At 38.3% G+C, this 17,536-nt stretch overlaps 1 protein-coding gene across 1 annotated transcript; it reads left to right on the top strand.

The window, feature by feature from the left end:
- Nucleotides 1–386: 386 nt before the first annotated feature.
- Nucleotides 387–3,437, top strand: LOC134674057 (zinc finger protein 84-like). The gene is made up of 3 exons (XM_063532107.1): nucleotides 387–501; nucleotides 611–763; nucleotides 1,303–3,437. Exons 2-3 carry the CDS (start codon nucleotides 650–652, stop codon nucleotides 3,364–3,366), a joined length of 2,178 nt encoding a protein of 725 aa, XP_063388177.1. The 5' UTR covers nucleotides 387–501; nucleotides 611–649; the 3' UTR covers nucleotides 3,367–3,437.
- Nucleotides 3,438–17,536: the final 14,099 nt, after the last annotated feature.

The raw sequence follows: 17,536 nt of genomic DNA, 5'->3' as shown, positions 1-17,536 counted from the left end.
TACAGGAGAGAAAAGAACTATATCCATCTCTTTTCTGGGACAATTATACTAGCATAGGGAAAATACAGTATGATTCTCTCTGATTATGTACGAATGAGAAAAGATCCTGGCCAAACTATACATTCAATTTTATGCTAATATCCCACATACATATGACTTATGGTCACCCTAATTAGAAAGAGATGGAGGGCTCAGGTTTGATGTCTCATGTGGACACACTTTTTGGCCAGTGTACACTATCCCGTTTACTCTCTACGTCCGTGGTACATACACGACATACGTATACACTAGCGCCATCTTTTATTGCCCTAGAAAACAACTTTACAAGCGTGCTACCAACATAAGCAACGGAATGATATAAACGCGCTACTTAAACAAAATTAGTTCTCAAAGCGGCCGCTAGATAGTGTACTAATTTCCGCCGACATTCTGCCGCCATCTTGCACGACTGACGCTCTTCTTGTCTATAATTTCGAGGCATAGATCGTATTTATGGGTGAGGTCCGTAGATAATTTTTACTCTTTGGATACTATTGTGCTCTTTGATTACTCGTACACACTTTATCTGTCAAAACAATGGATTCATATCGTATTTACGTATTTTTTCCAGGTTTTCCTGGTGGATTGATTATGTATACGACGTTTTGAGATGGATACGTGGTCTAGTTTGTGCCGTTGCTGCCTGTCGCCCGAATCTGAAGTGTCACTTTTCGATAATGAGAAAAATGTGAAAGAGAAATTTTTGGAAATCACTACAATCGAGGTATGTGTCGTTTTAATATAATATCGTTCTTAAATTAGTGTTATCAACACAAATAAATAGGTTAATTTACATAATCGCAAATTTTAAATTAAATATAACCTTCATACCCACTTCGAAGCATGTCAGTTTGAAATGTGTCATTTAAGTGTGCTCAAAATGTCGTGTTTTTCGCGTAATATTAAAATACGTTGGCACTAAAATAAAATTGAGGTATGCTACCCCTATTTTTATAGTGATTCCCATATAAATCTTATGTTACCCTTGTGCTATAGCTTCAAACTTTTGGATTTCGTATCCAACCTTAGAATGCTATTTCTCGTACTAGTACATAGTTAATCGGTTTTCTAGCAAAATATTAATTTGTACTTTTACAATTAGGCATTGCTCAAAATGACTGTGGTACTGGTTTGAAAATACAATATTTATTGAATCATCTCTTTATCAGCATTGTAAGTGCCTAATTATAACTCGATACCAATTTGTATTTTTCACCAGACTTAGCTAAACTTAGTTAATTAGGTATTATTATATAATTCCAGGTGAACACGGATGATGGGCTGCCGCAGAAGCTGTGCGGCCAGTGCTACGAGACCCTCAGCTCTGCCTACCAGTTCCGGAAGCAATGTATCAGGATGGAGTCTGAACTCAAATTACAACTAGAAGCCCTAATAACTCAGGCTGAGCAAGAAAGCCAAGCAATAGACGAGGCAGAAGGTAACGAACAGGACCAAGATGATATAGCTAACAACCCTGAAAAACAACTAGAGGATATCATCAAAAAGGAACCTACTGACAGTGATGATGACTATTACTACGTACTTGTCATTGATGATCCTAAAGATAAAGATCAAAATGAAAGCGAAGAGACTGCTATCGCTAACATCAAACAAGAGCTCATGGACCATGCAGAGGAGGTGACCGTTGAAGATAAAAATGAGGACAGCATAAACGAGCAGCAGTTTGAAATGAACCACTTTCTCATGTCAGACACCAAAGTCCCTACCAATGTGCCGGCTACCATACTTGAAAATGAGGAAGAAAGTCAAGAAAACGAACATGTTCAATTTGAAAATGCTGTAGAAGAGGAAAACCAGGATGAAACACAGGATGAACATGATTTCACCATGATTGATGCAGATGTCGAAGACTCCCAAGACAATGTCACAGACTTAGTAGATGCTATCACAGGGGAAATTGGCGGAGGTCTAACCAAAAATATTGGTAAGAACAGCTTCATTAAAATTATTGCCGCCAGCGGTAGTGACGGGACCATCTTACTCAAAGATAATGTGGCATACTTAACCGAAGCCCAGTTGGACGGAACTGAAGACGGTGAAGCCATGTCCCAAGAGGAGGAGGTGATTTTCTGTGAAGGAGATGATTCATCACAATTCCAAATACTGAAGTGTGAGGGCTCTGAGCTAGTTATAGAATATGCTGATGATGGCCAGATAGCTACTGTCTTGCAGCAAGAGGATGGCAGCTTCCTCTGTGACTGCGGAGAGCAATTTGAAGATTTAGCAGACTATGAGAAGCATCAGTACACCCACACTGCCACTGAAGAGCATATCTGCAGCCTCTGTGGCAAAGGTTTTGAGTCTGCTGAGATACTAACCGGTCACACTTTGCTCCACAATATCACAGGGCTACTTATCATGTGCCCCTTCTGCAAGCAACTCATCAGAAGAAATGCTTTGACCCAGCATATAAAATATGGACACAATAACATCAAACCACGCTGCAATGTTTGCTTAAAAACATTCGCCAATCCCAACAACTTAAAACGGCACATGATGATCCATAGTGGTATAAGGCAATTTGAATGTGATATTTGCTTCAAAAGGTTCCATCAAAAAATAACCATGCAGACTCACAGACTGACCCATATTAATCCATTTTCATGCAATGAATGTGAAGAAACCTTCCCCAGCAAATCAGAGCTGGCAACTCACAAAGAATCTAATGAATGCACAAAATCCAAAGTGAGAAAAGTCAGAGACGAACTGATGAAAACAGCAAAACATGAGATAACTACTAATCTGGGCAAACTTCTAGGTTACGCTTGTGCCTTGTGTAAGAAGATGTTCTCTGTAGAGTCCGCCTTAGAGCAACATATTGATAGTGTCCATTTGGTAGACCCAAATGAGCTGTTGTGTTCAGAGTGTGGTGAAGTCCTAACATCTAAGAAAGATATGCAGAGCCACATATTGACTCATAAAACTATAAAGCTTAAGAATTCGAAGAGATTCGAGTGTGGAATCTGTGGAAAGAGCTGTGCTAGTCAAGCTATGTTGGTGATGCATGAGAGAGTGCATACAAATGAACGACCATTCCCCTGCCACCTCTGTTCGCTCCGATTCAAAACCAAAACCCACTTGAGAACACATCAACTCACTCATACTAGAGAGAAGAAGTTTGGTTGTTCTGTGTGTATGAAATTCTTCGCACTCAAAGGAAATTTAGTAGTCCATCTCAGAACACATACTGGAGAACGGCCTTACATTTGCACCTTGTGCGGGGAAGCCTTTATTGATTCCAAATATTTGAAGAAGCATAAGTTAAAGAAGCATGCAATACAAAATGTTCCTTGGAACAAGTACTGACTTGAAGCTTAAGTGATTTTACCTGTATTTCTTGTAAAAAATATACTTGATAGATGCAAGTTTTTCCTTAATTTAATTAGTCATGGGATGCATCTCTCAAAGCAGTAATCATAGGATTCATAGGCTATAGAAGGCTTGTCAAACTAATTTTAAGATCTGCAAGATTGGACACTGTGTGTATAATTTTAGTTTGTTACAGTTTAAGTAATACATTACTGTGCTTATAGGCCAAGCAATAAGAAGTTATAGAGGGAAATGCTAGGAACACAATTTTTGACTACGTAACTTTGTTTGGACTAGTTAGGAGGTGAACATATCAAAAGTCCCCGGCCGTAGCCCCGGTGCTGGGGGGTAGAGGGGGGAAAGAAGGTCAAATTTTTCGGTTTTTCACTTATATCTTGGAAATTTTGCGTCTTAGCGACATGACTACTAAGACAAACCAAAAGCTGATAAAATTTGTTACAAGTTTTATTCAGTCAAGTTTTTCGATATCTTGAATAGTTTTTGAGATATCCGCTCTTGAAAGTTTATTTAGGGCTTTCAATTTTATCTTGATATCTACATTAGTGACGCTGCTAGACCGTGTTTGGTATCATTTTCGTATAAATCGAGGGTGCTGAATTCAGTTTTGGTATCACATTGACACCATTCCTAAGAAAAAACATATAAACTTTAAAGAAATACCTTTTTTTTTAAATTTCTCTTCACGCTTAAACCGCTCAACCGATTTAATTGAAATTTGGTATACAGATATTTCGAGTCCCAAGACAGGACATAAGATACTTTTTATCTCAATAATCATCCTTTAAAGTTGTGAAATGGAGTATGGGGGGAATTCAACTTCGTCGACGAAACTGAATTCCTGAGGTTAAAACTGCTCAAGGTAAGGTTTGAAGTCATGTTTGGTATCACTTTCATCTAAATCACAGATGTATTCCGTCCTAATTTTCATCTAAACCGGTTCAGCGGTTATTGACTCCCCATACAAACTTCCACCCCACTTTTCACACCCTCAAAAGATGCTTTTGGTTATAAAAACTATCCTATGTCGTGTGTCGAGGTTTAAACTATTTCTATACCAAATTTCAACGAAATTGGTTCAGCGGTTTAAGCCTGAAGAGGGATTTAAAAAAATATTTATTTTTAAATTTTGGTTTTACTTCGGAATGGTGTCAATGTGATACCATAAATGAATTCAGCACCCCCGATTTATACGAAAATGATACCAAACATGGCCTAACAGCTTCACTGACGTAGATATCAAGATAAAATTAAAATCCCTAAATAAACTTTCAAGAGCGGGTATCTCAAAAACTATTCATGATATCGAAAAACTTGACAGAATAAAACTTGTTACTAATTTTATCAGCTTTCGGTTTGTCTTAGTAGTCATGTCGCTAAGACGCAAAGTTTCCAAGATATCAATGAAAAACCGAAAAATTCGACCTTCTTACCCCCCTCTACCCCCCAGCAGCGGGGTTACAGCCGGGGACTTTTGATATGTTCACCTCCTAACTAGTCCAAACAAAGTTACGGAGTCAAAAATTGTGTTCCTAGCATTTCCCTCTACAACGTTTTTTGAGCATTCATTTCTTGACCTATTATGCCTACATATCATACTTGAATAGTATTTTAATTTATTTTTTGAACACAAGGATATGTTTTAGTTTACTGTACAGAAAGAAAAGTAGAAATGCACACGCATGGCAAATGTTAGACATACTCGGCCCATCAAATGAAGTTGGCAACTATCAAAGGTTTTTATAGATGGCGCCAGCTTAGTTTTCCCGTTTCTAAGTTTAGTCCCATGACTGGGCCATGCGATTCCAAAAAATGAAAACAGAATTTGACACTATTCGTAGGATTGACAGGTAAAACCTATGCTGGCGCCATCTGTAAAATGAATTGACTGGCTAGCCCCATTATTTATTATTTCTTTTTTTTAGTAGTAAGGTTATTAAGTTTCAGAACAAGCGTTTCTCTTACATATTGAATCTGTGATTTTATGGTTGAAGTCAAAGTCATTCTCTTGTGTAATTAAAATGTGTGTAAGCATCATTGCCAAAAATGTTTTTTTATGTCGTATGTATCGGTAATATCTGTCAGTACCGGTATTAGTCAATGACAAAATCTGTGGAAATGAGGTTATAATGTTAATCATTTTATTTTACGTAGTGTGGTATTCCACCTATCCAATTTCTTTGTCCAATGTGGATTGCGTCTCATATTTTGCTTTAATGAGAAGAGTGAGACGCACTGACGTTGGTCAGGTGGAATACCGCCCTTATGAAGTAAGCCAAACAAATCAATTTAGTTTCTGGAATACATCTTGATTGTGTTGTAACATGGGAATTTGTATACATCATAGGTACCACAAATATACATATTTGTAACACTAGTATGAGAAAGTATCAAATATGACAATATGTTAATAGGCTACTTACTGTATGCTTTGAGTTGTTGTTTCACTTTATTTTTAGTCTAAAATAAATTATTTCAACAATATTGTCGTTTCATTTTTATCAGCCATTGTAAGGGAAATGAAATTTTAATTTTAATGTGAATAACTGGGCAAAAATTCTGTACCTAGTTAATTTATAGGCCCCGTGCATGAACTATAGGGGGCAGCATAGGAGCCGTCAGATGTTTGGCGCGAGGTGGATATGTGTCGTTATTCATCCTATGTAGCCCATAAGATGGCAGAACCTACTATGCACAAGGTAACGTATAAGGTCCTTTTAAAACACCTTTCACCAGTCCAGTTCGGATGTAAGCGAATGCCGTGACATAATACCTATGAGCAGAGATAATAAATATAACTCCGTATGAGTTTGTGTATTAGGCTGCGTTTCCACCAGTGTTTGTTAAGAACTATTGGAATAAATAAAACAAATGAAGTGATTCTATTGGTTCTTAACAAACATCCCTTGCTAGTCTTGCAACGCATCGTCGCACATCTCTGATGGAAACGCAGCCTTAATCAGTGATCCGAATTTTTAATAACGTCTCCAATTGTAACGCTGGTCTTATTGACCACGAATTTATCTTATAGCCTTATTAGTAATTTAACAGTTATCGCAATTTCAAATAGCACAATACCTAATAGTGAAATAATTGACGGTTTTGATTTTAGTTCCCCCACCGCGTATCAAAAACGCCCTAGCTTCAGCACCTACGTATAGTTTGTCTATTCAACACAAGATGGCACGGAAAAGGATACGTTAGTTCTACTACTTGATACTAGATGGCGATGTATGCTACAAATGAATGCTATTAAAATAAAATTACAAAGTTTGTAGGTACTTAGTTAAGAATAATCGATAACAGAAATTGATTAACTTTGTATTTTAAAGACTATTCACGTTATAATATTCCATTAAAAAACAAAAGTTTGATTAAATTCTAGGGATTGTGACAAGGCAAGCTATGCTGGCGCCACCTGCTAAATACTTCGACCGGCCAACCTCATTGTTAGCTTGATACGATGTTGACGAAATGAGTAGTATGTCGTCGGTACCGGACCATCGGAGACTGACGCTGACGTTCCCATAGTTACTGCTCGTGCTGTACACGGCACGGGCCAGTTAATCGGTCGGGGACCAGTATAAAAGCTCTCTTTGATTACGCATCGTTGTAACGGATCTTGAGGCCACTTTATACTGGACTATACTAATGGCTTGCACTCTACCAACCGTAATGCACGCCACGCCACACGGTCGTAAATAACAGACATCTCGCGTGCACTGGCCGCACGTAACAGACGGTGACACGGCCGACGCGATCTATCGTACGGTCATGCGGCCCTGGTACTCGTAGTGCTGATTCAGGAAAAGTTTTACTGTAAAAAAAAACTACAACTATTTCGGAGAGATTCGAAATTCGAATGGCCCGGTTGACGTTGACTGGCATTCGGTGTTGCTGTTAGTAAAAAAAATGCTGTGTAGTGTTACTGGCCAGAAAAAAACACTAGATTTTTTATGTACCAATAACCAAGAAAAGTCTGCAGAGATTTTGACAACACACGCAGTGCCAGTGTTATTTATACGGCATAAATGTCATAGAAGTTTCACGTTTAAAATAACACCTGCACTGCGTGTGCTGTCAAAATCTCTACAAGACTTTCTTGTTCTAACAGTCACGCAGAATATACCTACACTTGCCTTACTAACATTTCAGAAAATGCTGACAGTACCTATGGACTGCGATCAATGAAATGCCGCAATGTATCAAAAATTGCATGTGATTTGTTAGAAAAGGTTGCCGTATTATCTTGCAGTGTTAATAAATATTAAGCACCAGTTCTTTCACACTTTGTTTCATTATACTTATACCTAAATTATAACCATCTTCATAATAATGTTCCTAATAATCCGTCGGTACCTAGTTACTATGCAAAAACGCGTGCACAACACAACAGCGGTTGATGACAATGATGACATAATTTACCTCAGCGTGGCCATTAATCATGCGGTGTCATGGGATCGTATACAGTGACCTACTGTGAACCCGCAAGGGTAGCGGGCCATACACGCGCGCCCTTTGTGACTCGTTCATTATGAAACTGGTGTTTAGATGTATTTTTACTTTTATTTAGCTTCACTGCGTATATGTGACGTCTAGGTTCTGTTGTATTACAAGGTGATAGATAAATAAAAACTCAGTTGGTCAATCATATGCCTTGCGACCGTTGCGACCCGTCTACCCGCCATGACAGTTGACAACAGAATGTCGACTTGCAGATGGACTTGCAGGTAGTTCGTATTGCACTCTTATTTTGTAAACGTCACAACATATGTATATACCTATATCTCTTTGTATACTGGTGCTTCAAATTATACTCTGTATCTTTAGGTATTTAAATAAAAGTAAACAAAATCTACCCTCAAATGGCTCGTTAAGCCAGTTGAGGGTAGATGAAAACAGTACACGATCAAATAATGTAGGTTAAAGTCAGGTCGTTCAGTGACCGATCCAGGAGATTTTGTAATTGGTCGGTTAACCAATAAATGTTATAACTACCCGAAGATTCACAAATTGTTTGTTTACTTTTATTTAAAGATCTAAAGATACAGACTTCAAATCTAGTAACTTAAAATTCTAACTACTTCCGGGTGTCTGATTGAGCTGAAATTTCGCATACTTACTTCTATATTTCCGATGACAATGCACTAACATGGAGCTAAGGTCGGAAGGTAGTCAAAGGAACTCTTCGATGGAAAAACATAAACACATCGAGTTTAGGCTCACACATTGAAAGATCTCGAGTAGTACTTGACAGACATGCAAAGGAGAGAAATTACAGTAGGCAATAAAAATGTGTATCAATAGTTATTTGTTTTACAAGGGGGCAAAGTTGTTGTTTAACCGGTCGTGCTAATATTGATACCCGAGCAAGCGAATGATTTCAGAATTGAACCACGAGCGTAGCGAGTGGTTCGAAAAATGGAATCTTGAGCGTTGCGAGGGTTTCAAAGCACGAGGGTTAAACAAAATTTACCCCCGAGTGAAACACAACATTTTTCATCAAATATCAAATCAAATATTATTTTCAGCAAATATTAAATGTAAAATATCAAACAAAATCAAACCAAATCAAATCCAAATGAATGTTATTAAATATTTATCATTCAAAATCATCATTTAAAAGTCAATTTTACCAGCAAACATAAGAAAACAACTCAAAATTTGATTACTTTGCCTCACATGTGAATAAAATACAACTTTGCTATCGGTTTTTGAAGTGCAAAGTAAGCCTTTCTCAGCTGGTGTGGTGAAAACGAATTTTTTTTTTTTTTTTTTTAAATTTATTATTTAACAGGACCTTTATACATTGGTACATATCGGCCCTATCAAGTCCGATTCTTATAGTTTCAAAGAATATGCTAACTACATCCATATAAGTGAATATTTAAAAAAAAAACCTATTTGAGCATAACTTCAGCCAATCTACCGTATTTGTGCCGTGTACGATGTTGGGTTACCAAGAATGTGTTTGAAAGCACCGATGTCGTATGACCGAAGCTTGGCCGAAGTTATGAGCGCCTCCCTAAGGGCGCGATTTCTACTATTATCTATAATTAAACATAGATAACATATTTAAAATATCGCCGCCCTTCACGACGTCTAACACAAATGACACTACTTGTTCAGTCAAAAAACTAACTACAGCCTTAACTTTACATTCCAATGTCTGCCTTGATAGACAGATCTCTTTAAGTTTTTGAAGTATCTCCAGGAATCTCGTGCTATTTCTCCTCTTCTCTTTCTCATCTTCACCCTCTTGTTTACCTTGATTTACCGATGGTACAACCGGTTGCTGAAGGTCACATTTGGGTTCCTGTCTGCGCTTCCTTGCCTTGATTTTTTGCCTTTCCTGTTTGTTCACCGGAGAAGAAGGTCCAGCTAAGGGAAGAGCATTTTTCAGTTTGTCCTCTTCCTTTCTAATATTTGGTGTATAGACTACTGCACTAGATTTTTGGGATGTTAAGGCATCCCGATACGGCGTATTCGTATTTAACTGGGTGTTATCAATGGCATCGCTTGGTGACTCGGTAGAGGTGCTCTTTTGCTCGTAGTAAAGTTCGAGGGCTTTCTTGTATGTGCAGAAGTGTTTGCTCATAATCGTTCTTAGCTTCTTTTCTTTCAAGAAAACTGGGCATGTTTTACTAAGTGCCATGTGTGCGCCTTGACAATTGGCACACGTCATTACTTTAGTGATGCAGTTCTGATGGTTTTTTCCACACTTAGGGCACACAATTTTTTTGGTCCGACATGTACGTGCTCGGTGGCCAAATTTCCAGCACCCCGAGCATTGCGAAACTGGGAATATATAGGGCTCTACTTTAAAGCGACAATCATACGCGTACACGTGAGACGGGAGGGAAGTCGCCTTAAAGCATACACGTATGGCTTCACTCTTAACCCATTGGCCGTCTTCATTAAGTCGATTTAGGCGGCGAATTGCCAAGACTACCTGCGAGACATTAAACTCTTTCAGCAGTTCCTCCTCCTCTATATCTAGGTCAATATTTCTAATCAGACCGAAAGAGTACTCAGCTTGATTAGACCACTGACAACTCACCTTCTCATTATTAAATGCCGGACAACTTATTAATTTTTCAGCTTGCGTTCTGAGAGAAAACTGTATAAGTACCTTGTACGCGCCTTTGAACTTTACTCTCAAAATGCCACTAATGTTTTCTGCTCGTAGCATTTTTGCCATAGCAATTTGTTTGGGTAACGCTTCTTTTGACGTAAGGGCAACCTCAAACTCTTCTTTCATACTTTCAGATTCGACATTACCTTGTGTTGAGAGCTGAAGTATTCCGGTCCGCAATCGCCTGCGTAGTCGCTTACCTACCACGGTTGTATAACTTCCTTCGCTATCATTACCCTCGCTGTCAGGGCCCTGGTTACTACAACTACGTTTTTCAGCTAGACGCGCATTCATTCGCATTGCCCCTTCAGGAAGGCTTCGTAAACTTGCGCGACCCCAGTCCATATCCACACTTTCATCATCGAAGGAGATTCCACTTTTTACGCTCATAGAGCGAGACCCTTGGCTACATTCACTCATCCAGCTAACAGTTGAGCCGAAATTAGATCAAAAAAAGCTAAATATTCAATTAAAATTTATGCAAGAAAATTTTCGACAGCCGCTTGACGTGACAGCAACTTGACGTTTTTTTTTTTTTTTTTTTTTCAAAAAAAAAAAACGAAATTTTGTTATCTGCCTCTCATAACTCATCCGTATTCGTACTGAATGCCTCGGCTCGGCTGATATGATAACGAAAATTCGCGGCAGGCCCTTATTACTTTTGTATTAACTCTACAAGTATATATAGACTCTGACAGCCTTCAACACCATGAACTTCATGAATAACGGGTGGGTATACAGAGAAGTTGATAGGTATATGCAGTGTTATTTATTTCTTTCCTCAATCGAGTTGCTTGAAATAGCAATTCTACGAGTACAATAGGTTTGTACCTAACAGTGATATGGATGATGATGATGTCACCCGTGCCTCTAATAATTGGTTAAACACATGTATTTGTACAACTATGATCTTACACTACACACAACATGGATATTTCACACGCACACCGGTACTTTCCCGTATCGCGATAGCGCGTCATGTGTCACACGGTGGAACAACACACCAGGCTCGCATGACGCATAAGAGCACGCTTGCTCAGTCGCAGACGATATTAACTTGCTGGTATTGTTTTAGATTTTTTTCACCGCACCAGCTCGGAAAGGCTTACTTTGCACTTCAAAAACTGATAGCAAAGTTGCATTTTATTCACATGTGAGGCAAAGTAATTAAATGCAAATTTTGAGTTGTTTTCTTATGTTTGCTGGTAGAATTGACTTTTAATGATGATTTTGGATAATATATATTTAATAACATTCATTTGGATTTGATTTTGTTTGATATTTTACATTTAATATTTGTTTCGGGTTGGTGTGGTGAAAAATTTTGTGTTTCACTCGGGGGCAAATTTTGTTTAACCCTCGTGCTTTGAAACCCTCTCAACGCTCAAGATTCCATTTTTCGAACCACTCGCTACACTCGTGGTCCAATTTTGGAATCTTTCGCTCGCTCGGGTATCAATATTAGCACGAGCGGTTAAACAACAACTTTGCCCCCTTGTAAAACAAATAACTATTGAACTTAACATTAATGAGGTTTCGCTCGGGTTTATTATACATAACTCAAACAAATTATACGCCTACCTCCCCCAAGAATCACTCTACGAGTATTAACAGGTGAAAACCGTATAAAAATCCGTTCAGTAGTTTTTGAGTTTCTTTGTAATTATCGAACCTGCTCACGAAGTTTCATGAGAATCGGTCGAGAAATACTACCTTTTTTTAAATGTAATAGTCAGCAAACGAGCAGACGAGCCGCCTGATGGGAAGCGGTCATCGTCGCCCGTGGACATAACACCACAGGAGCCACTTAAGCGTTGCCGACCCTTGAGAACCCTAAATACCCGCTTCTTGAAGAATCCCATGTCGTAGCGCAAATAAAATACCTCAGGAGGCAAGTCATTCCACATTCTGCACGTTCTGTAACTCCTCTACAGAATCCAGAGGGTCTACTGAAAAATCTTCCTCGCGAAATGCCTCCTTTAATCTCCTTATGTATCGCTCTAGCATATTCGAGCAATAGAGAGGCAGTTTAGAGTTTTAAATTTTCAATTGCGGCAGAACCCTCAGTTGCGGGCAAACCCGCTCTACCTGACAGACAGATTGATATTTCGGAATACGCGTACCTAGTTAAAAATGTCCTGTTACACGCGTGCATCTCAGTTATTTGGACGTGTACCTGCGAAGTGAAGTATAGCGGTGTAGCTATGGCTAGCAGTATGTGTACGCGACGCGGCAGCGGGCCGCGCCTGGGGTGATTCATCGTGCCAGGGGACCGAGGATACTTGATCGTTGACTTTAATTCTGGGATTTGAATTATGAAATACTGGACATACACGCGTATTCGGGAAACGAGATAATCACAAGATCTAGAAACAATATAGAGATCAACTAGATTTACATTAGATATCGACTAGATGTGACTTGGATATCTAAGTCATAACTTGTCGAAATCGTTCAAGAGGACCTCCAGAATCGCGGAAACGTCAAATTTGACATATCTATCTTACAAATATCTTTAAATTATCCATATCGTAACTTGTTGAGGTCTAGTAGAGATCTAATTGATTTCCAGAATCGCGCCGATATTCTGTTTTCGGTTTAGAGTCTTTATTTTATACAACTATGAACGTCTTGTTCTGGTTATAAAAAGGACAAAAATTTATAGCTATGAAATAGGTGGTACATACATAAGTACCTAAATCAGAATCAGTGTACGTATATTTTCAAAACAGTAGTTAATTTTAACAACAATCATTATAAATAACCACCTATTTAAGGTGAAACGAATGGGCAACACCTATCTCATAAATATTCTTCGATTGATTGGGCGTTGATTACACAGCTGACTCGTGATTGGCTTACAATGCATGTACTATTTTCCTATATACGTACAGTGCTATATATTTATAAAAATAGCGAAATAATATAAAGCTATGAAGTACCAAGGCGGCATGAGCGGCGTGGAGCGCGGTGAGTGGCGCTCGACGCGGCTGCTTTGTTCCCGGCTGGCAGCCGACGCGCCCGCCGACAGAATGTGCTCAGGGCTGCCACAAGGCATACGTTATTATTATTATTTACTTTATTACATAATTTCACATCTTAGTTTAGTTTCCTTACAATATTAGTATACAAGTAAAATGTAAAACACATACAAAACAATACAAAGTATATATGAGCACACTGTGCAACATATTTTATATTATGATATCAATGATATCATATATTAAACGAACCAGTGGAAATATTATATAGGTAGTTAGGTACGTATAATGAGTCAAATAATATAATACTTTTTCTACTATTCAACCTAAATAATTAAACAAAATTAGGTACCTAAGTATCTCAGTAGCAGGGTTGGGCAGTATTTCAATTACATGTATTTGAAATACGTATTTGAAATACATTGTAGTATTTTGTATTTGTATTTCAAATACTACCTGGAAAAGTATTTTGTATTTGGTATTTCAAATACTGCACTCACATGTATTTTGTATTTTGTATTTCAAATACTTCAAGCTTCAAAATACATTTCTACAAAATACATTTTATTAAATTCTATGATCCTAAAATGGAACGTTTTTTTTTTAAATATAATGTACAACTTGTACGAGGGCAAATATGTACCATGCGCGAGTTATTCTGCGCGGAACTTTTCGTCAACAGCCAGGGGATAGAGTCATTACAGTAGTTTCCGTCCATGCTCTAGTTTTCGACCACTTGACAGATAGGCAAATAATATATTTCATTTTTAATTTACTATTTGCAGCAATGTAGGTTTATATTCAAATTTCGTCAAGTGGATGAAAACTAGAGCTGGACGAAAACAAGCGCAATGACCCTATACGTTTTTAGGAAAGGATATTCGTTAAACAAACTAAACGATTAGACAAAAAGAATTAAAAGTATTTTGTATTTTGTATTTGAAATACATTATTTTAAACACTGTAATTTGTATTTTGTATTTCAAATACCAGTCACCAAAGTAGTTTGTATTTGGTATTTCAAATACTTTTAAAAATGTATTTTGTAATTTGTATTTGAAATACGTGGAAGCCAGTATTTTGCCCAACCCTGCTCAGTAGGAACAAGGATGTAAGAAAAGATATCAACTAACTTCTTACTAAAGGTGACAGTCCATTTCCAACGACAGCTGCATTACTGTTCATTTTACTATGGAAATTGACAATAACAGCGACGCGTTCAGTACTAGTAGAGCAGCTGCAGTCAGAAATGGAATGTCTTACCATTAATAAAACGTAGCGCGTAGATGTTTTTGTTCCATCCTTTGGTTGTGTCCTCTTGACCGCGGCGACACTAAATTGATCATGATCAAATTCATTATAGTTCTCTAAAGCGTTTCGTAATAAAATCATTACGTTCAGTCGGGAGCCCATAGAGAAAAGTATATGATTATAGTTTGGAACGAAGTCTAACGCTACGTCTTACGTAGGCGAACAACGCGCGAACGCGGCGCGGCGCGGCGCGGCGAAAGCGGCCGCCGCCGCGCCGCGCCGCCTGACATTCGCGTGCAAATCGCGCCGCACCGCGTTCGCAACGAGAACGCTTACGTAGGACACTTCTATGGGCATCAAAGGATTGATTTCGCCGCGCCGCGCCGCGCCGCGTTCGCGCGTTGTTCGCCTACGCACGGTGGTCGGCGCGCCTTGTAAAGGCGGCCATAATGAAAAAAAATGTTAATTATCGTAGTTTTTTTTCGGGAATGAGTATATGATGTAACGAATATTGTTTTTAATAAAATAAAACACTTGTTTCAGTATATAACATGATAAGTATATTAAACTTTTCTCCATTAAAAATCACATCATAAAAAACCTGAAGTCTTTGTTAGTTTTAACTATTAATACATACTAAAAATGCATAAGAAACACTAAAACAAAATAACTAAACTAATACAAATAAATACCTAACCTAAAAATTGCCCCGATTCGCTGTCCGCGGGCAAAAAAAATTAAATACTAAATGGAAAAATCAATCATAAAGATCGAGTATACTTCTATAGAAAAGATAACAGTAAAGCAAACGAAAACAATAAGTGAAGCATTAAATTCTATTCAGTACTAGTTAATAAGCTTAATACGTTACAAGAAAGTTTAAAAACTAAATACGCAAGTTTACGCAGCAAGACTTTCATGATTATAAATCTAGAAAAAATAAGCTTTAAACTGGTATAAATCTTGTCATTACGTTGGATTAATAAAATAACTAAAACTCCAAGTAAAGAAATAACATTTAAAACAAATCTCATTACAATTTGTCATGGCGTAGACCCTTTATTATTATTATGTTTTTCTAAAAAGAGTGAAAGTTAGGGTGATAAACAAAACTACATACCTGATTCTTGAAGCTCCATATTCATAATAATCAGTAAATACACAAATTCAGCAGAAATTCACCACTAATGACCGATCACTTAATTAGTTGCCGATAAGAGAGCGCGTACAACCGGGAGTTCAGTTCACTTTCGACGTTAATTAGAGAATGAAAATAATGAGTTATCCAGGATCTATTTATACCTCCTTAAAGTACATTTATTAGTGAATAATACTAATGCATTTGACACTTAAAAATAACACATAACATATTTTGAATTATGGCCTAGGGCCAGACCACCGTGCTACGTAAGACGTAGCGTAACCTAAACCACGTCGACGAGTACAACCATTTATTTTACAATACAATACAAATACTCTTAATAGAGAAAAACAATACAAAGGAAAACAGAAATAAATGCAGAGGTAAACAACAGGCGGTCTTATCGTTAAAAAAATATGGTTGTGTGTAAAGTCGGTTTACGGACGATAATTTTGCGTGATAACATCATAAGAAAACATTGATAAAAAATTGCCGTAACGTTACCATGGAGACCTGTCCACAACGTGACACTTTTTCGTGCATGCTACCGGTGTTCATGTGTGTTCATGCTACGTTATCACGTCAAAAGCGATCTCTTCCAAACAACTTTAATGTTCTTTTTTCTATATTCTACATATATTTCTTGTTATTGCCGTCATTGTCAGCCCTACCCGCGACCGGGGCGGGCTGATAACAATATCGCTGAGTGCGGCGCGCGATGTCCGCCGCCTAATTTACTCCGCCGACGTCTGCGCGCCTGGTCCCCGCCGAGCGCGCCGAGAGATGGCTTCGCAAACTTGTCGCTATTGTCTATTATGCTCTGGTAGGAACGTCCTTGACGGCCGCTGTTTGCCTGGTGTTCGGGTGAAGTTTTCTAGTTTTCTTTTGAAGTTTGGTTTCGTGGACCGATAACGAACGGCATTTGGCAGTCTTGCATTAGGGAATGTGTGATGTGTGTTCTCATAACTTGTAACATACCAATGACCAATGTCTTGCAAATTGTCTATGATTTATTATTATGAAGCGAGCTGAAAACATATTACGTTTTGACGACAACGATACGTGGTCTTAACTCATCATCACCCTCCTAGCGTTTGTCCCGTATCTGTGACGGGGTCCGCTTTCCTACTTTCCTCCTTCCACTTCGATCTATCCTGGATATCGGATTCCGCGTTTAAATCCTTGGAGATGACGTTACGCCACCGCTGCCTTGGTTTGCCCCTCCTGCTTGGGCCTGGTAAGGCGAAGCTAAGGGCTTTGCCTTCGTTTTCAGGCGGCCTTCTTTTGATATGGCCAAACCATCTCGGCCGACTTTCTCGGAGCTTATTGGCGACGTCTCTCACTCCTAGGCTACCAATACCAAGGATGTGTTCGTGTCAAACCCTATCAATCCTCTTTGTCTTAACTAAACTGGTAATTGAAAGTACCCTCAATAAATTTAACTATCCTCGTTTTTGAAATGAAATTTAATACGTTTACATACTCAATAACTATGATGAATTATCGTTAATTCTGTAATGTACTTGTCTCATATGTCCATGAGAGGTATACGTGACCAAAAATGCACAATACGTATCAGTAGAAAAGCGACCGATCCCATTTGCAATTTCCGCGTAGCGGGGCATTTCATTTTGCTCTTCA

The sequence above is a fragment of the Cydia fagiglandana genome, chromosome 19 (assembly GCF_963556715.1).
Source record: "Cydia fagiglandana chromosome 19, ilCydFagi1.1, whole genome shotgun sequence".
NCBI classification, from domain to species: domain Eukaryota; kingdom Metazoa; phylum Arthropoda; class Insecta; order Lepidoptera; family Tortricidae; genus Cydia; species Cydia fagiglandana.
This window is presented reverse-complemented; position numbering and strand designations above follow the sequence as displayed.